Consider the following 18,551-nt stretch of genomic DNA (forward strand, 5'->3'; position numbering starts at 1 on the left):
CCATTCAAAATCGTCTATGAAAATGTGAAGGTCAGGATTATGACAGTGCGATCACTTAAAAGGTAGGTCAGTAGTGGTTTTTCTAAATGCGATTTTTGAATGGAATGTGAAAAACTATATCTCGAGTAAACGCGATTGATAGTTTAGATTATTTTTACCGATAACCGCTACGAATTTCAGCTGACGGCGACTATAGTCTAGTGTTTAATGGGCGCGATGTCGCTGAAGACTAAATGACAACTTGTGCATTATCCTTCATCATAAATCAGTTCGAAAATACCTTCCTATTTTAAAGATCAGTCTGTACTTATCATTTCTTATACCTATACCAAACCAATTGCAACTAAAATGTTCTATTGCAAACACATGTTGCAGGATCTCAATATTGATGACTTCAAGTCCAAACCTCCTGATTGCACCCATGCTAGTTACCCATTCATATGTAATCTGGCTGGCCACGTTATTACTGGTGACCTAAACTTTGCAAATAACACTTCTCTGCGAAAAGTGTTCCCTTATTTAGAAAATGTTGTATTAAATCTGGTTTTATAGCTAGCTAAACCTCTCACTTGTATGACAGTCGCATAAAATTTCATTATATTGACAACAATGTGTGAGCAAAACAAACAGACATATTAATAGGTAAAATTTTAAAAATATGGGTACACATATTGTGTTATTATCATTATCACTATATAAACAAACAAATATGATAACAAAGAAAAACAAAATGGCATACAGCCAAAGCACAAAAGCAAAAATGAAAGACAAGAATACAAAAAATGACCATAGCACATTGAATAACACAATGGCGGGATGTGTAAGTACCGAGCCGCATGAATTAAGGCTGTGATGTCGTTGATACAAATCAGAATTAAAAAAACTGAATGGGTCTAAGAACACAAATGCTACATTAATCTTTAAAGACCCAAATGTTGCAAAATACCTGTCCTACCTATGACCAATATGTTGTTTTGTCCCCGCAGATAAGCCCCAAACAACATCTTTTTAGTGTGTAAATCACATCACATAAACTACTTGACAAATTAATTAGGTATTGACCATTCACTTCGAAATTCAACATATACCCCCACGACACATACCAAGGAGGAAATCCTGGATAATCATAGATACGTTCTATGTTCCTTTAGAGTTTCAACCAAAGATAAAGAACTGGATCTTCCTTCACTGTATTGGATACCTAAACAACATAATGTCCAGCAATCAAAGCCGGGCTTCAAAGTTTTTGTGAAATTACTTATTATTCTAGAGGTTGCGTGAATCAGATGTGAAATTCCAAAGATCTTTCAGAGTCCACACAATCTAAGACTTTTTCATCTTGCAATAGTATCAGAACATTTGACTTTTCTACACTTTAAACAAGTATTCCCCATTCCAAACTAAAAGACAAATTGAAAGAGTTGGTCATGCTTTGTTTCATAAAAAAGAATGTCTTAATAGATACAAGTCTTTGTAAAAAAAAAATCTGATTCAAACGAAAAATTCTCTGAAACTGACATTATCAAGATGCTTGATTTCTTGATTGGCAACATATTTGTTACGCTTGGACGACGTGTTTTTCAACAAGCAATCTGCATTCCCATGGGAACCAACTGTTCTCCTCTTCTTGCCGACTTTTCCCTTTATTAATATGAGGCTAACTTTATCTATACAGGAACTTCTTCAGAAGAAAAAAAAGAAGTTAGCAGTATCCTTTAACTTTACTCTCCGCTATGTTATCTCACTAAATAATTAAACATTTGGTGACTAGGTCTAACCAATCAAACTTGATATAAAGGATACAACAGACACAGTTAAGTCTGCCTCATACCTTGACTTACATCTAGAAATTGACAATGATGGTCGGTTGAAAACAAAACAAAACTTTACGACAAAAGAGATGATTTCAGCTTCCCAATTGTGAACTTTCCATTTCTATGTAGCAACCTTCTAGCAGCGCCTGCATAGGGAATATATATCTCCCAGTTGATACGATATTCCAGGGCTTTTGTTTCCTATCATAATTTCCTTGGTAGACGGTTGCTGCTCATAAGGAAGTTTTTAAACCAAGAGTTCCAAGTGATGAAGAAAATTAATTCATGTTAACTAAGCAAAAGATAGACCATGACTGAGTGGGCAGGGCCAAATAATCTGTATGGAAATGAGATGTGCCAATGCATATATACAACTGAATTTAAAATATCACTGACCTACCACTACTGGTTCCCTATAAACTGACCTAATCACAAACTATCAAATTGTTGATGACGCCGCCGCTGCTGCTGGAAGTAGCATTTCTATGCTCGTTTTTTTTACTCTGTCAAGGCATGACAAAACCTACGTGAGAAAACTGCGGGGAAACCTAGAACTTCAGAAGATTTAGAGCAGATGAGTCGACAAGGTATAAGCGTGCTCTGACATTAAGGCATCTTCACCTACCAGAAGAATCAAGAAAAGGTCAAAATGTCACGATATGTAATTGGACCAATAGTCATTTACTAATTTCATGAACGTTCTGGAACCTTTTGATTGAAAAGAGAGGTGAAAGATACCAAAGAAACATTCAAAGTTGAAAATAAAGTGACAACGCCATAGCATGCATAGCGACAAATGCAAAAAAGACAAACAGGCAAACAAAAGTGCAAAAAAACACAACATAGAACATCAAAGACTGAGCAAGTCGAACCCCACCAAGAACCAGAGGTGATCCCATGTGCTCCGGAAGGATAAGCAGATCCTGCTCCACGTGTGGCACGGTGGCACCTGTCGTTTTGTTCATTTTGTTCATGTAAGAACACTTCAAATTGTCCCTCGTCAGTTGAAACACATCTAAACATGTGTTTTGTCAGTAAAAACTCTGTTGTGATACTCAATTTAAATTTTAATACAAAAACTAAATGTTTCAAATTAAACTTGTATCTATAGCCTGTGTGTTGTATAAAGCATCTACCCTTTTGATGAAAGATTTTGCAACATGGTTTCATGGATCAAAATTATGAACGAAGAAAAATAGCAGATCAAAATTTGAACATGAAGATTAAGTATACTCTCAATTGAAAATATCTAGACTAAAAAAGAAAGGCGGAGATAACCAATAGGACATTCAAACTCATTAGTCGAAATCAAGCTGACAACGCCATGTAATAAAAACGACGAAAAGATGAACAAAAGTCACAAAACTTAAAATAGAAAAACTAAAAAATGATGATCCCAGGTGCTCCGGATAGGTTGATAAATAATATTACTCATGTGACACACGTCTGGTATCTCCTTTGAAATACGTTGATAACAAATAATAAATGCCTTTGGCAGACGGTGTATGCATACAAAGGTACGAGAACCCGATCTCGCGTTGATTGTTGCTAAAGGATTTGCAGTTTTATTTTTTATCTTTTTTGCAATGATTTACGAGATTTTACTACCGATAAACTACTGTTGCGTCTGATCTTGTAGGTGAAAAACACAATGAATGACCAGCCATGTGAAAACACTTTTCCCGTCTTCCCTCTCAAAATCTTGGTTGAATCTAATAGTACCTGTTTCTGATTTCAATAAAAGTTACAAGTTGGTTTCACAAATTACACTGAAACTATGATCCTTCACGAACACGTGAGATCATTCCTGTTCAAGGAGTTTCTTTGATGTAAATTTTTGATTCTGCGGTGGTGCAAAACTGCGTCTAATGAATCTTTAGTATTTGATTCGAACCCAAGTGATAAGTCGACCGTCTGTTTTATTTAATGTGTTTTTCTTCCTTCGACAAATGTTTCTGAAGTAGCCATTTTTAGATACAGTCAATACAGACATAAATTAAAAAGATAAATTATATACCATATAATGTTTTCTTAGTTTTTTTATTCAAATTGAGATTACAATTATATACCATGAATACGTACTTGCTTTACAACTTGTATCATAGGGATCGTAATACTGCATGGCGGGAATCTCACAATCACAAATACCAGAAACACAAACCATATTATTGTAACATGTCGAATCTTCGGGTATTAATGAGCAGTTCTCCTTGTATGTTTTTCCTAATAATTGATATATGCAAAAAGTAAAAACACAAAAATACTGAACTCCGTGGAAAATTCAAAAAGGAAAATCAAAAATTAAAAGGCAAAATCAAAAGTCCAAACACATCAAACGAATGGATAACAACTGTCATATTCCTGACTTGGTACAGGCATTTTCTAATGTAGAAAATGGTGGATTTAACCTGGTTTTATAGCTAGCTAAACCTCTCACTTGTATGACAGTCGCATCAAATTCCATTACATTGTCAACGATGCATGAACAAAACAAACATACTCAAAGAGTAAAAATGTCAAAAATAGGGGTACAACAGTCAATATTGTGTTATCATCTTAATATCACTACATAAACAACAAATGTAACAAAGTAGCACAAAAAGGCAAACATCAAATTTAACATTCTCATTTTGCTTTTCTTATACGGCTGAATTTATCTATGTAAAGTCTACATTGTTATCTGTAACTCATATGTATTATGGACAATCATTCTTTTTTATTAATTCTTACTGTAAAGAAGACATATCTAATTTATTTTGTTAATTTTAAATCAGATATTTGAACGTATAAACACCTCAATTGTCAACTGATCACTTCACAAACCACGAAAATCAAAATTATGTATGATCAAAAAAGCTTTTAGTTTTGAATACGCACGCTTTTCTTTCATCTTTACATTTTTAAGGGTTTGTGTTTTCTGGATACTCATTTAAACAAACGATACAGTACACAATAAATGAATACAATTTGTCTTGCAATCAGCCATATTTGGAACAAATAACTCTCTACAAATAAGTATCTATTTGAATTGCATAATATACAGATATATTTTCCTGCTTCTCTATCAAAGCGTCAATGTTAAATTGTAGAATAAAAGCAATATAAGAACATTGTCAAAATGTATTTATTCTCGCTACAAAATAGGAGAAAAGCTCGACGATCTTCGCTTTTGTTCCTATTTCTAAAGATGGTAGAATTAATTTTCCATGAATAGTAATATCATACATAGTTGAACATATATGTCTACAAAGCGTGAAACACCAAAAATATGAATTGTTTATGATAAATACCAAAAAAAAGATATTTTGGATAACATAATATGCTTTATCAGTAATGACTGTCCATGTAATGAATAGTATTTAATTTGATTCCTAAATGCTCTTCAACTTCGTACTTTTTTGGCATTTTTCACATTTTTTTATTCGAGCGTCACTGATGATTGTTTTGTAGGCGAAACGTACTTCTGGCGTACCGTTTAAATCCTGATATCTATGAGTTTATTTACATCGGAAACTTATTATCCGAGGTATCTATTGATTTTTTGAGCATCCGTTAATCCATAAACAACGTGTTTAAAAAAAAGACAGTCACAAACCTTTTTTTATCATTTGTTGGATTTTATTGATTATTTTCTAAGCAGAGTTGTACTCGGGGTTCATGCAATAAAAGAGTATTTCAAACATAATAAACAATCCATCGTTTTTACACTTTTCCCCATCCCTAACAATATTTGAAAAAAGTGTTGTATCGTGCCTCACATATAGGTACGCCTGTTTTTCCTATTTTACTTTAGACCATCCTCAAGGTCATATATTATATATAGACCCAGACAGCAGGCATTTGGTTGTAATATCAAACGTCATTAATTTTAAAACATAAACAAAGTATTCAAAATTTAATTTTAGTAATATTGACAAGAAAGATATTATAGTCACAAATTATATCAGTATGTTTGAATTTCTCTTATTTCTTCTTATGTTTCAACATACAACAATTGCCGTTAAGATTTTTATTGTGATTTTTCATTGAACAGTAGTTATAATATTGAAACACATGAATGCGTTTGATCAACTTTGCAGAACTTTTTGAACAATGTTATATTCAGAATAACATAACATATAGCTCATGCCACTTCAGAACAAATGACAGGTTATGGACCGACCGGTCAATAAACTGCCATTTGGCCCTCAACCTCTCAAGTCATTTACTATAAATACCTACTTTCAATGCAAGTGTTACTTTTTCTTGCGTAAAACTGGGTTGCTGGCGATTCACAATCACAAAAACCATCTACCGAACAATTCAGCGGAGTGATACACTCTTCAGGTTTAATGTCCGTCAAACAGTTTGCTTTATCTGTCAACAAACATATTCGATAAAAAAATTTGCACAAACATTGGTTAATCAACTAAAAACACTAAAATGAAGGCTAAAGCGTAGGGCTCTCAAAACTTTAAAATAAGAGATAACTACCATTTCATTTAGCGTTCGGTATTTTTTAGAACTGTAATAGCAATACGCCTGAAACAGTTCGACTTTTAACGTGAAATGCAAGAATTAGGATCGGTGTAACTAACTTTTTTTATATATGTTCATTACAAGTGTTGTCAAAAACTGCAGTAATTCAAAGAGTTAATTTCCCTGACTGTTGTCTTTATCATTTATTTTTCCGTTTTGAATTTTCCCTGGAGATCGGTATTTTTTTTTTTTTTTTTTTGTTTTTCATTAAACGGCGCCAAATTTGAATGTGTTTGGAAGTTTTAATCCCTACTTTATACGCAACCAAGCTCATTAGTGTATGATTACGGTTAATTGTTTTTAAACATTTTAAATAATTCTTCATGAACTATAACAATGTATCACAGTGATCAAAATAATCTTACGTACAACACTCGTGGAAAAGGAATCTCATAAATCGATAATATGGTAACGGGTAAGTGACCAAATATTTAATTATACGTGTATTGTCAGATTAACTCTTCATTCATTTAAATCTCCAAGGTCATGAAGTGTATTAGTTTGAGATAAATAATGAATTTTGAATGCATTTGTTAACCTTGGGACCGTAAATTTAGTTCGAGTCAACCGAATTTCGACTCATCCAATTTCGACTCATCAGGAGTCAGAATACATTTATATTTATATGAAACAAAGTTCGGGACCTCGAGAAAACTTCGACTCAACCGAAATTTCAAGTCAACCGAGTTAGAGACAACGAGAGTCGACTGTAGGAAATTGGTCGATTATTACAAGTGGAAATTTGATAAAAACAACCCGTTTTCTGAATCACCTATGAATTACCTATGAGAAAGACCAGGGCTCTCGGTCATTAAACTTTACTGAGTACTCGGAGTTCAAAATCTGTGCTCGAAACAACAAATCCAGTGTTTTGATTGGTTGATTTCAGAGTCTGAGTACAATTATCGTACTAGAAATTTTTATGACCGCAAGGCCAGGCAGATGCCTAGAAAAATGTCACGTGAAACAAATTTCTTCACCTCCACGTTAAAACGGCCATTATCTCGGAAATGTCGTTTTCATTTCATTTCTAAACATACATATAACTAGAGGCTCTAAACAGTGTGTATCGCTCACCTTGATCAATAACAATTCGCATCTTTAACAATTGCCACTGTTCAACATTATAGACTATTATATAATTCATAACTGAAATTTCTTTTCCTTTACAGTTTCTTTCTTTTGATCAAAACAAAAAAAAAGTGATTAAAATCGTCATTTAAGGGTAATAACTTATACAATAACAATTGTTGGACGATTTATGTGGAGTCCTTGTTTTTGCTGTGTACAGTTTATCTTAAAAATGAGTAAAATCATCAATTAAGAGAAAACTCCTGTTCAGAGTCGACAGACCATTTAGGGCTTTTTTATAGATTGATAGATTGCTGATAATTTTTGTTGTTAAAGATTCTCTCTACCTATCATATTTTATAAGATTTCAAGATAATAGGCAAAAACATTAAATTTGGTACAAATCGTTCTTTAGGGGCAATATTAAGCCCAAATAAGAAATATGTTGACAATTTCTGTCATGTTGATCTTTCTGTAAATCTTTTTTTTTTTGTTGATAGTTTCTGCTACCTACGTTTTTCTCTTTCTATAATTGTTTTTAAGACAAAAGTCAAAAACTACAAACAATGATAAATATCGTCATCAAAGAACAATAACTCATAATTATACGGAGTTGTTTGACAATTCCGGTCAAAATAGACAATATGTAGATCTTGACATTCTTAATATAAATATTTCCCCTGTCAGATTTTCTGTAACTATAACGTTCAAAATAATAGTCACTAGTTCCATATTGTCTCGGATTTCCATTTTTAGTCTCCGTGGCCATGTTAGTTTGCAGGCGGGATCATCGGACTTATTTTGAGATTTTATTCACAAAGGAGTTTCTGAGAAGATTTTTGAAAAGTTAACGGTTGACGGACGACGGAGTACGGACGCCAGGTGATAAGAATAGCTCACAAGATGAGGGAAAAATTAACAATCCGTCTTATGATTTTATCGAACTTGTCTTTTTTTTAAATGTCTACATAGAAGAGTAAATTATTTGATAAAAATGTATTTGGTACATCTATTATAGCGACTCGCTACTTTAGGAAATAGAAGGTTTTCAAGGATTTATTTATTGTCTCCTCTTTCTGATTTCTTCGAAATAGAAAAAAAGATGTGGCAAAATAAAATCTGTCTTACATGGATTGGCTAATGTCCCATCAATATCTACTTCACACAGAATAAACCTGTAGCCGGTGCTAATCCTCACTTCTTTTCCTACTGCATTGCTAGCACAAGTTGCTATACGGTAAACGTGTTTTTCCACGGGAGTAATGTCACAAAATAATACTTTTGATCCGGAAAGGACTTCGACTGTAACTAATCTAAACGGACCTGTAAAAGAAAGTTGCTAATTAGAAACAACACCTCAAAGAAGGACATATAACAACATGGCGAAAACTAAAAAAGACAACTTCAAGTCAATAGATCACCAAACATTTTGAACTGCATTCAAAATATACAATGACTAAGCAATAATTGATTGCTGCCACATAAGTGATCCCCTCGGGTAAATTGAAATGTAGTCTTAAAAATAAAAGCTTTTCTAAAAACCAGGTCGGTAAGCCAGTTTTTCACGTATTACAACATGAAGAGCTTAAGCACGTTCCCACACGATTATGATCACGAGTTCGATTCGCGGCTGTTGCAAACCAAAGACTAGGAAATTTGTATCTGATGCTTTTTTCCACTAATCACGCGGCATTACGGAATAATAGCAATGACTCGTCGGGGTCAGAATAATGTGTTCTGGTAGGGTGACATTTCTCCCTGCGGACTGTTACCTTGTTAAGAAGGGAATAAAAAGTCCAGACCAGAGTGTCAACTACAAGTCTATTCAAACGCACGGGAAAGGTATTCCCGTATCAATTCAAACTGATATAAATTACAAACATTTTAGTGAAACGTTGCATACATTTATTTCAGAACTCCCATTATTCATTTTAATAAAATAACCATGATCCACAAGCATCTCTAAAGAATGACCACATTGAAAAAAAATATGTTGTTTTAGGAAGGGTTTAATCAAACTTTGTAAAAACCACTTATTCAAACAAACAAAATCTCTGGAAACAAGAGGTGAAAGATACCAAAGGGACATAAGTCGGAAAAAAACTGACCAACAGATAAACAACAGTACACAAGACACAACATAAATAAAATTTCATCGACAGAATGTAGGTATTCCCTTTGGCACCAATTGTGCCCCTTTAAAGCAGACTTGTTCCTGTACTGTTATGAATCACAGTTTATGGCCAAACTCAGTAATTCCATTTAATTGATAAATTCAACAACACTTACAGTTATCCTGATGTTATTTTTTTCGTTAAATAATCAAGAATTCTCTAAATATACTGCCGAAATTTACCTACAGCAACTTACTTTAAATAAATCAAATATTAATAGCAATACATTCCTTTCCAAGATTTAAATATTTCAGTTTTACACCAGAAACTCTACACAAAAATTTACGACAAAAGGGATAATTTTTCTTTCCCTATTATTAATTTTCATTTTATGGACGGTGATGTTCCTCTGGCATCATCTTACGGTGTTTATATATCCCAACTCGTTCGTTATGACCGTGTCTGTAGTGACGTTTCGGATTTCAATTAGCGTAATCTACATGATCTATGTATTACTGGTAAATAATTAAGTCAGGGATTTCGTTACCACAACTTACTTAAAATCTTTACTAAATTCTTTCATAGACACAAAGATTTGGTTTGCAAGTTTGGCTGTACCTGTAAAAAACTTACTTCAGACGGAACAGCACATCCTAAATTTTACGGTGATGTTGTTAAACGAGCCCTGGAATTTATATACGATCCGGGTAAACTTTTCAATCCTTTAAATAAAATTATAACAGGTTATCAATTCAACACTGTAATTAGATCTTTGAATATTGTGTGTATTGGTATAAATATTGATTTAGTTATCCATGAATTCAAATCATACTAATAGTTTTCGGTATTCAAGAGCTTGCAGCTGATACTCAGACTTTATAAAACGTCACCAGTGTCTGAGCAGAAAGCTGATGAGCCAATGTTATGTCAAAGAACGTCTCGTCCTTTTTCTGAAAAAGTTCATCGGAATATACCAAGACCTTGTTGATAAATATTCCGTATCAACTTAACACATATTACTTGATGGTCTTCAAGTATAGATTTTAGGTACTGACGTTGTTAATTATATTAATTACGTGTTAAAGTTTCAAATTATTTGTTCTTGTCATTTTTTGAATATACGCATGACGTGGATCGGTACTTATACATCCCGCCAGTGTGTTATTGTGCTATGGTCAATTTTAAATCTTGTCTTTCATTTTTGCTTATGTACTTTGTCTATATGCCATTTTGTGTTTCTTTGTTGAAACAGTTATTTTTTTTCATAGTGATTAAGATTAAATTACAATGTTGACTGCTGTACTCCAATTTTTGACGTTTTGACCTATTATGTCTGGGTTTTTTTTGGCTCACACACTGTTGTCAATATAATGGAATTCAATGCGACTGTCATACAAGTGAGAGGTTTAGCTAGCTATAAAACCAGGTTTAATCGAACATTTTCTACACAAGTCAGGAAGTACTCTCAGATCTGTACTTGGTGTCCCCTTTGTTGTTTAGGATGAGGGATGGATAAATACCCTGCCACGTCCGGTATATGTTTATATTTGATGTTTTTAATGCTTTGTATTGATCTGATGAGTTAAGCCTTTTTCAACTGATTTTTATAGTTTGTGCTGCTACACCATTGTCCTAGGTTAGGTAAGGGTTGAGCGCTCACAAACATGTTTAACCCCGCAACATTCTTTATGTACCTGTCCCAGGTCAGGAGCCTGTAGTTCTGTTGTTGTCGTTGGTTCATGTTTATCATATTTGTTTTTCGTTAATTGTTTTGTTATGTGTTAGGCAGTAAGTTTTCTCAATTGAATTATTTTATATTTGTCATGTCGTGGCCTTTTATAAGCCGACTATACGGTATGGATTTTTCTCATTGGCAATCACACTTCATCTCTTCATGTATTTTTATATACGGTATGCACAATAAATTCTTTTTACATCCACGTTATTAGGTCTCCGGTGGTTTGTTGTCATAGGCAATCATACCACATCTTCTCATTGTCATAATGCTGCAGAATACAGATAGTATTCCCATATATGTCCGATGTGCAGAAACCCAATGTGAAACCAATGACCAACACACTTTCACACAATTTCTCTCTTGTGCCAGTCATATCGTTGCTTTCTTAGGACCCTTGTCATATCATCTGCCTTCAAATACATTTCACTATTTCCCTCACAATTAGAATCATAGTCAAAACTTTTTTGTATTATTCCACTGTATGTTAATATTGATAGCTACATCAATATTTTATTGGGTGAGACTATCCTACATGATATTGAACAAAACTTAAACATTCCCCTCTGAGAATCATGTCAAATCCATCTTAAACATCGGATTATATATAATTATCTTGTGTGACGTTACGCACGGTTTATTTAACGCTTCAACTCTATTATCAAACTTAATTCAGATGTAAAATCAAAAAAGAAAAAAACATATACATCTATGAATCATTAGTTATTGATGTGTCGCCTATACGTCATGTTTATTTAGAAAAAGCATGCGGAGAAGAAAAAAATCATGGAAATGAATTTTCTATTTTCAGGAAGTAAAAAGGGAATAAAATATCCATGTCCTTTGGCGTAGGGATATATTATAGATTTAAACACATTTTCCCTTGAGGTTATTGATGTGTTTACTTGATTGGTTATCTCACAAGCCTAAATAAGGACAAATCACATTCAATTATTTGTAGATATGCAAATCATATAAGAATTAAAAGCCATTAGTTCAGATAACTATTGAAGGTCTTATCACCATTGAATTTTTAAATCATTGATAAGAATTTACTTCCGGTTTATTCTAAGTTACTAATGGGGTTAAATCATAGGTTTCATGTACTGATTTCAAAAATGTATGATTTATATGTTTTTTGTCTGAAATAAGGTAGATAATTTGCTACTTCCGGTTAAGAGCATTTCATTTCTGGTCTAATAAAATAGCTTTATTCACACTGATCCAATAAAATATATGGTTTCGATATACCTTTGCCAAAATTAAGAGAGATAATTTGCTACTTCCGATTTTCAGAAGGTCACGTCCGGTCTCAAATGATAGGTTTATCCATGCCGATTAAACAAATATATGGTTTCTATGTACTTTTCCGTGAGAGAATCGCAAGAATTGCAATTTCCAGTTTACTTAAGATCACTTTCGGTTGACATTTTTCAAGGTTATATTTTTCCAAACCGAATGCAAATCATCATATGGCTTTACCAAGAACCAGTATGAAGTTATAGCAAAGATCAAAATTTAAAAAGTCAAATTTTCATTTGACATTGACCTCAATTTCAGGGCAATAAATGAAGGGTTTCAAATCAATATACCCTAGGTCTATGTCTCCAATTTGTTTTCTCTTAATCGATTTATGACTTTCGAACAGCGGTATACTACTGTTGCCTTTATCTGTACTATATATGGTTAATGATTAATATTTCCATACAACTTATTTTAAACTTTCCAGGGAAGAAAACTCCTATCAAAAGGCACGGCACTCTTTCGACCAAAGTTTTAAAACTAGAACATGTCACAGCGAACAATTTGGTAAAAATTCCCGTCATTATTTATTACAGTTTGTGAGGAAAAGCGAAAACAATCAAAAGTTAAAATTTAGATCATGACCTTTACCTTTAACTTTGATCTTGACCTTAACATTTCTTTTGGTGGACCAAGGACAAAAAATCAAAATACCCTGGGTCTGTATAACTTTACAGTTCACGATTTACATTTATATCACTATGTGAAATACATAAATAACTCTCATATGGAGTCTCCGTAATGCTTGGGTCAAAATTGAACAGAGCATCCTGAGGATATAATGAGCAATTTTGAAAATTAAATTTGTCGATTTCTTTTACGGTTGCAAAGGAGTAGAAAGAACAAGAAAAAATTGTATAGTGATATGACTTTCACAGGAGAAAGAGTACGGTTACACAGGGTCAACAACTGTGAAAGTGTTTTTATTGATCGATATCATGTGCCAAAAATCTTCTCGATATCTTGGGAAACAAAAAAATATTCTCAACACCAAAAAGTGGCGGAAGAAAAAAAAGTCAGAATAAAATCAAAATTATTTTCCACAGGAAATGTGAAAGGCCTAAAAATAATAATAATAACTAGGAATAGACTCCATGTTAGTCCATGTTTCTTGAAATGTTTCCCCTTTCAGTCTTCACAATAGACTTTTGAATCTAAAGGCCCGCAGCTGAATTTCAAGAACATTTTAGTTAGATTATATTGGCCTGAGGAGATGATTTTTATAGGCCTGACAGAAATTTTACCAGCCTGGGCTGGTGGGCCTGTGGTTGCGCGCAAAGACTGTCTTTTTCGACCTATTTTCATGATTTCATTTGTAACGCCACCTCTCGCCTATTGAAATTTTGGTTGAAAAGTAAAGAATATGGCATATAAAGAGAATTTCATCACAAGTATTACTATATGACCAAAAGACCACTAAAGAATAGCCAAATCCATCTGAGGTCAACTTTGCGTGAGGGAGTTGGAAATTTAGTTTTTAACAATTTCTATAACGGAAAATTATGTTATAAATCATGTCAGTACCGAAACAGTGACTACTGAGCTGAAAGAAAAGGCAGTCCAGATCCTGTGATTCGCCAAAAACTAATGATTTGGAATGTATGACGACGACCACCATAAATAAGAATGTGATTTTGCATTCGTACACATCAGCTTGAAGGATGATTAATGTCCTTTCATTGTTCTTTCATCACTTTCAGCTTTCCATTACCAATACGTATATGTGTTTCAAATACCTCTCAATAGGAAGTTTTTGCAGTAACAAAAAGTCCTTGGCCAGCCTGGTGTCCCTTTTCATTATAATTAGATGGGAAGGAATTTCTTTAGAATGGTCATTTTCAAGATTTTTATTTAAAAACAAAACTATTTTACATGCTTATTTAAATTTAAAGCTGATGTGTAACTTCAACTTGCTGAAGTTTTCCCAGAATTCTTTTTTTTTTTTTGCCACTATATCACTCATAAATCTTTTGAGTACGAATAGAATTTGTTTTCGAGTACAAAGGAGTGATGAGTTGCATTCGGTTTGGAAAAATATAACCTTAAAACCATGATGAGTTTATTTACGGTTTGTTGTCATGGCTGTAAAGAATATCTCGATGGGTGCTTAACATCATAAAGGTACAAGCTGATTTGAACAGCTTAGAGATCAGGTTCAACCTATAGCAACATATCAACTGGGCCATAAGGAAAAAGTATAAAAGCTTATTTAATTTGAAAGATATCGTTGAATACTAACAACTATAGGTCACCGTACGGCTGTCAACAGTGAGTAAAACCCATACCGCATAGTCTAGCATAGCTATAAAAGGCCCGGAAATGACAAATGTAAAACAATTCAAACGAGAAAAATAACAGCCTGATTTATGTACCAAATAATTAACGAAAAACAAATAATATATACAGCAACAAACGACAACCACTGAATTACAGATTCCAGATTTGGGACAGGCACATACAGAATGTGGCGGGGTTAAATTATTTTGAAGGCGCACCAATCCTCCCCTAACCTGGGACAGTGGTGCAACAGTACCACATAAGAACAAACTATAAAAATCAGTTGAAAAGGGCTTAACTCATCAGATCGTGTGGACGTGAAAGATACTTATTCATCCCGACAACAAAAAGACATTAAGTACAGATCTGAGAGTACTCGCAGTTACTGACAGCTAGTTTAAAGCCAATAACAACTAATAAAAAATCATGCATCTAAGACTAAAATATCAATCAGTACATCCAACATCCATTTTACATCGTAATTTTACAAATGAAAAAAACCTGAAATTCTGGTTAAAGACATATTTTATGTTAAAAAGTTCAATAATGTCGTGAACTAATTTGAAGCCAAAAAATGCTTAGGGATGACTAATATAAATTCAGATCAAACTTAGCAGTGACACGAGGATGAGAATGTGGACAAATGTTATACATGAAATCAGAATGCACCAGTTTCACAAACAAGGTAGATATTATACATAATAGATTGATTGGTTGATTGTTGTTTGTTCTACGTCCAGTAGCAAATAAAAAGTACACAAAAAAAACTTTTAATTTTAGGATGAACGTTTTGAACTGCTACATTTTTACTTATTTTTTTTTTTTTTGGTGTTCAAACAGAATAAATACATAAATCCGTTTAGTTCACTATCATCATCAAGCTTTTAATTCTGATCAGAATTGTTTTTTTCTATTTCAATATTTTAGGTCATGAAAAATCTAACGCTGTGAAGATCCCACTGATCCCAACAACACTACACTGAAGATGATATCATCAAAATAATGGACTCTTTGATTGAAAACTGATAATTACTGTTGTATCTTATTTAAATATATTTAGATTTTAAAGTGCCATAATAATAATAATGATAAGAATAAGAATAAGAATAAGAAGAAGAAGAAGAAGAAGAAGAAGAAGAAGAAGAAGAAGAAGAAGAAGAAGAAGAAGAAGAAGAATAGAAGAAGAAGAAGAAGAAGAAGAAGAAGAAGAAGAAGAAGAAGAAGAAGAAGAAGAAGAAGAAGAAGAAGAAGAAATGGGACAAAACATAAACTCCGTTTTAGTGACTTAAAAAGAAACGAACAATAACAATAGTGTGCCAAAGAAGAAGAAGAAGAAGAAGAAGAAGAAGAAGAAGAAGAAGAAGAAGAAGAAGAAGAAGAAGAAGAAGAAGAAGAAGAAGAAGAAGAAGAAGATATGGGACAAAACATAAACTCCGTTTTAGTGACTTAAAAAGAAACGAACAATAACAATAGTGTGCCAAATGTCGGTTCCCTGAAATGGAACTTGTTTCCCCTAAAATTGTGTGTTCATGTTGTTTTAATCGTACCGTTAAATGACTTTTGTTATTATATATTATTGTTTTAGTATGTTTAAACATTGTTAACTCTAAAAATGTTATTATCTTTGCAATTGTTTTTACAAAGATTTTAAATATAAGATGATGAAGATAAGGCAGATTCCATATAAGAAATGGAAATGTCTGTCAAAATGAATAAATAAATAAAAATAATAATTACGGTTATTTGAAAGATAATCTGTGAATGTTTTGATGAATAATGATGTTAGATGAAATTATAAAAATAATTTTTGGATATGATTGTTTCCGTTTAAAGTAGAAATGATTAAAACAAGTTGAAAAAAATGCAAAAATTTTGACAGAATTAACTCCCACTTGTTTACACAATGTTTATGTATACTGGTATTTACTAGTGTAGTCTAGTTATTCAAACATCCCTGTTCCAAAATCTGTTACTTTTTTAGTCAAAAACATCTGTGATATATAATTTTTTTTCACTTTCAAATATCTTGCTTTATAGCTCAGTGTCTGTCAATAAATCTTATGTCAGGAACATCTCTGTAAAAACTTTCAAAATCATTGTAGGTTCCAATATATGCCAGTTAAAACTGTAAATCATGCTGTGCATAAAAAAAACACATGTTGATTCTTTCATTAACTTTATTCAAGCAATAGTTATAACTTATATGTTTCCTACATAAGATCTGTCAAACTTGTTTTCTTATTTCTAAAACATTTGAATGTGCTAACAGTTAGAGTTATTTGACCTGTGGTGAAATCTTGATGTTAGGCTGCAGTATTTTCCATGAGTTTTAAAAATGACTTTCAACTAGGATTTGATTTCCAATGTCAGTAAAAAAAAATATATATATATATTGTCTGTCAAATATCTTATGTATGAAAAATCTTATGTCAAAATCAAGTCTGTCAAAATCTTATGTCAGAAACTCAATTTGTCTGTCAAATCTTATGTCAGAAATAATAAAGTCTGTCATATCTAATGTCAGAAAAAATAAAGTCTGTCAAATCTTATGTCAGAAATAATAAAGTCTGTCAAATCTTATGTCAGAAACAATAAAGTCTGTCAAATCTTATGTCAGAAACATAATATTTAAGGCTTCGTTTTTTTAAAAAGGATGATGCTCATGATTTTTTTTTTTGGTCAAATTGTCTTTATCTTTATTAGTAAAGCATGTATTCAAAAACAGAAGTTCTGACATTGCTTATGATTTTTGCCTAACATGCTTATGGGAGTTGTTTCACTTTCTTATATGGAATCTGCCATAAGCCCTTCCTTTTTCGTTATTTGCTTATTTGCTATCTCATCAGTTTTTTTCTTTGGCTACTCCTTAGTCTTGCTGTGATTTGTTAATTCGTGTCCATTGCTTCTATTATTGAGCAATTATCCGGAACAATTTTCTGATTTTGCCGCCCAAAAAATCCATTATCAAAGCCGCAAAAGCATAGTCTTGAAAATTTAAACGACTAACGACACCTAGCTAGAATCAGTGCATAAAAGATGTAGTAACAAAAATACCAAACTGGAATGCTAATTCAAACAGGACAAGTCCATTAAAACCGACAAAACCAAACGCTCGACTATATCAACGGAACAACTGGAAAACAACTGTCATATTCAAGACTTGGTACAGGCATTTTCCGAGAAACTTGAGGGCAAAACCTCGTTTTACAGTTAGCTAATAGTTTAAAAGGGTGTACGGATGTTGCTGACTTGGTAAAACGGATTATGTGGTCGGCAAAATCAGATAATTGCTCCACACTTAGAATCAAAAATGGCATAACTTTCCTGTCACTATTGCGTACTATTTGCAATGAATAAAAAATAAAGCACCAAAGAGTGACTGGGGAGGTTTCCCATATATATTCAACATAACAGCAAAAGAGAATAGAAATAGAACTAGAATTGCCATTGCAAGCATTAGCGGATGTCACCTGGTCCACCATCAGTAAGTTCGGATCATTTTGAAATTTTTCACATTTTACCTATTTGCATGGCAACGGCGGCCATTTTAGAAATTCAAAAGTCTTATCTATAATTGCCAGTTAATATTTATATGGTAACGGCGGCCATTTTGGAAATTCCAAAGTCAAATTGAACATCTGCATATGCCAATTAACATTTGCATGAAATTTCGTTTACTTCGGAGCATTTTAAAATTTGGTACATTTTTGCTGTTTCTAT

General features: G+C 32.9%; 1 protein-coding gene across 1 annotated transcript in view; it reads right to left on the minus strand.

The window, feature by feature from the left end:
- Positions 1-18,551, minus strand: part of LOC143084330 (uncharacterized) — a 167,661-nt gene that overhangs the window by 78,000 nt on the left and 71,110 nt on the right. Inside the window, exons 5-7 of the mRNA XM_076260741.1 lie at positions 8,532-8,726; positions 6,036-6,170; positions 3,897-4,037 (exon numbers count right to left, since the gene is read on the minus strand). Of these exons, the coding sequence (XP_076116856.1) occupies positions 3,897-4,037; positions 6,036-6,170; positions 8,532-8,726 (471 nt within the window). The remainder of the gene's footprint in view (positions 1-3,896; positions 4,038-6,035; positions 6,171-8,531; positions 8,727-18,551) is intronic.

The sequence above is a fragment of the Mytilus galloprovincialis genome, chromosome 7, assembly GCF_965363235.1.
Source record: "Mytilus galloprovincialis chromosome 7, xbMytGall1.hap1.1, whole genome shotgun sequence".
NCBI classification, from domain to species: Eukaryota; Metazoa; Mollusca; class Bivalvia; order Mytilida; family Mytilidae; genus Mytilus; species Mytilus galloprovincialis.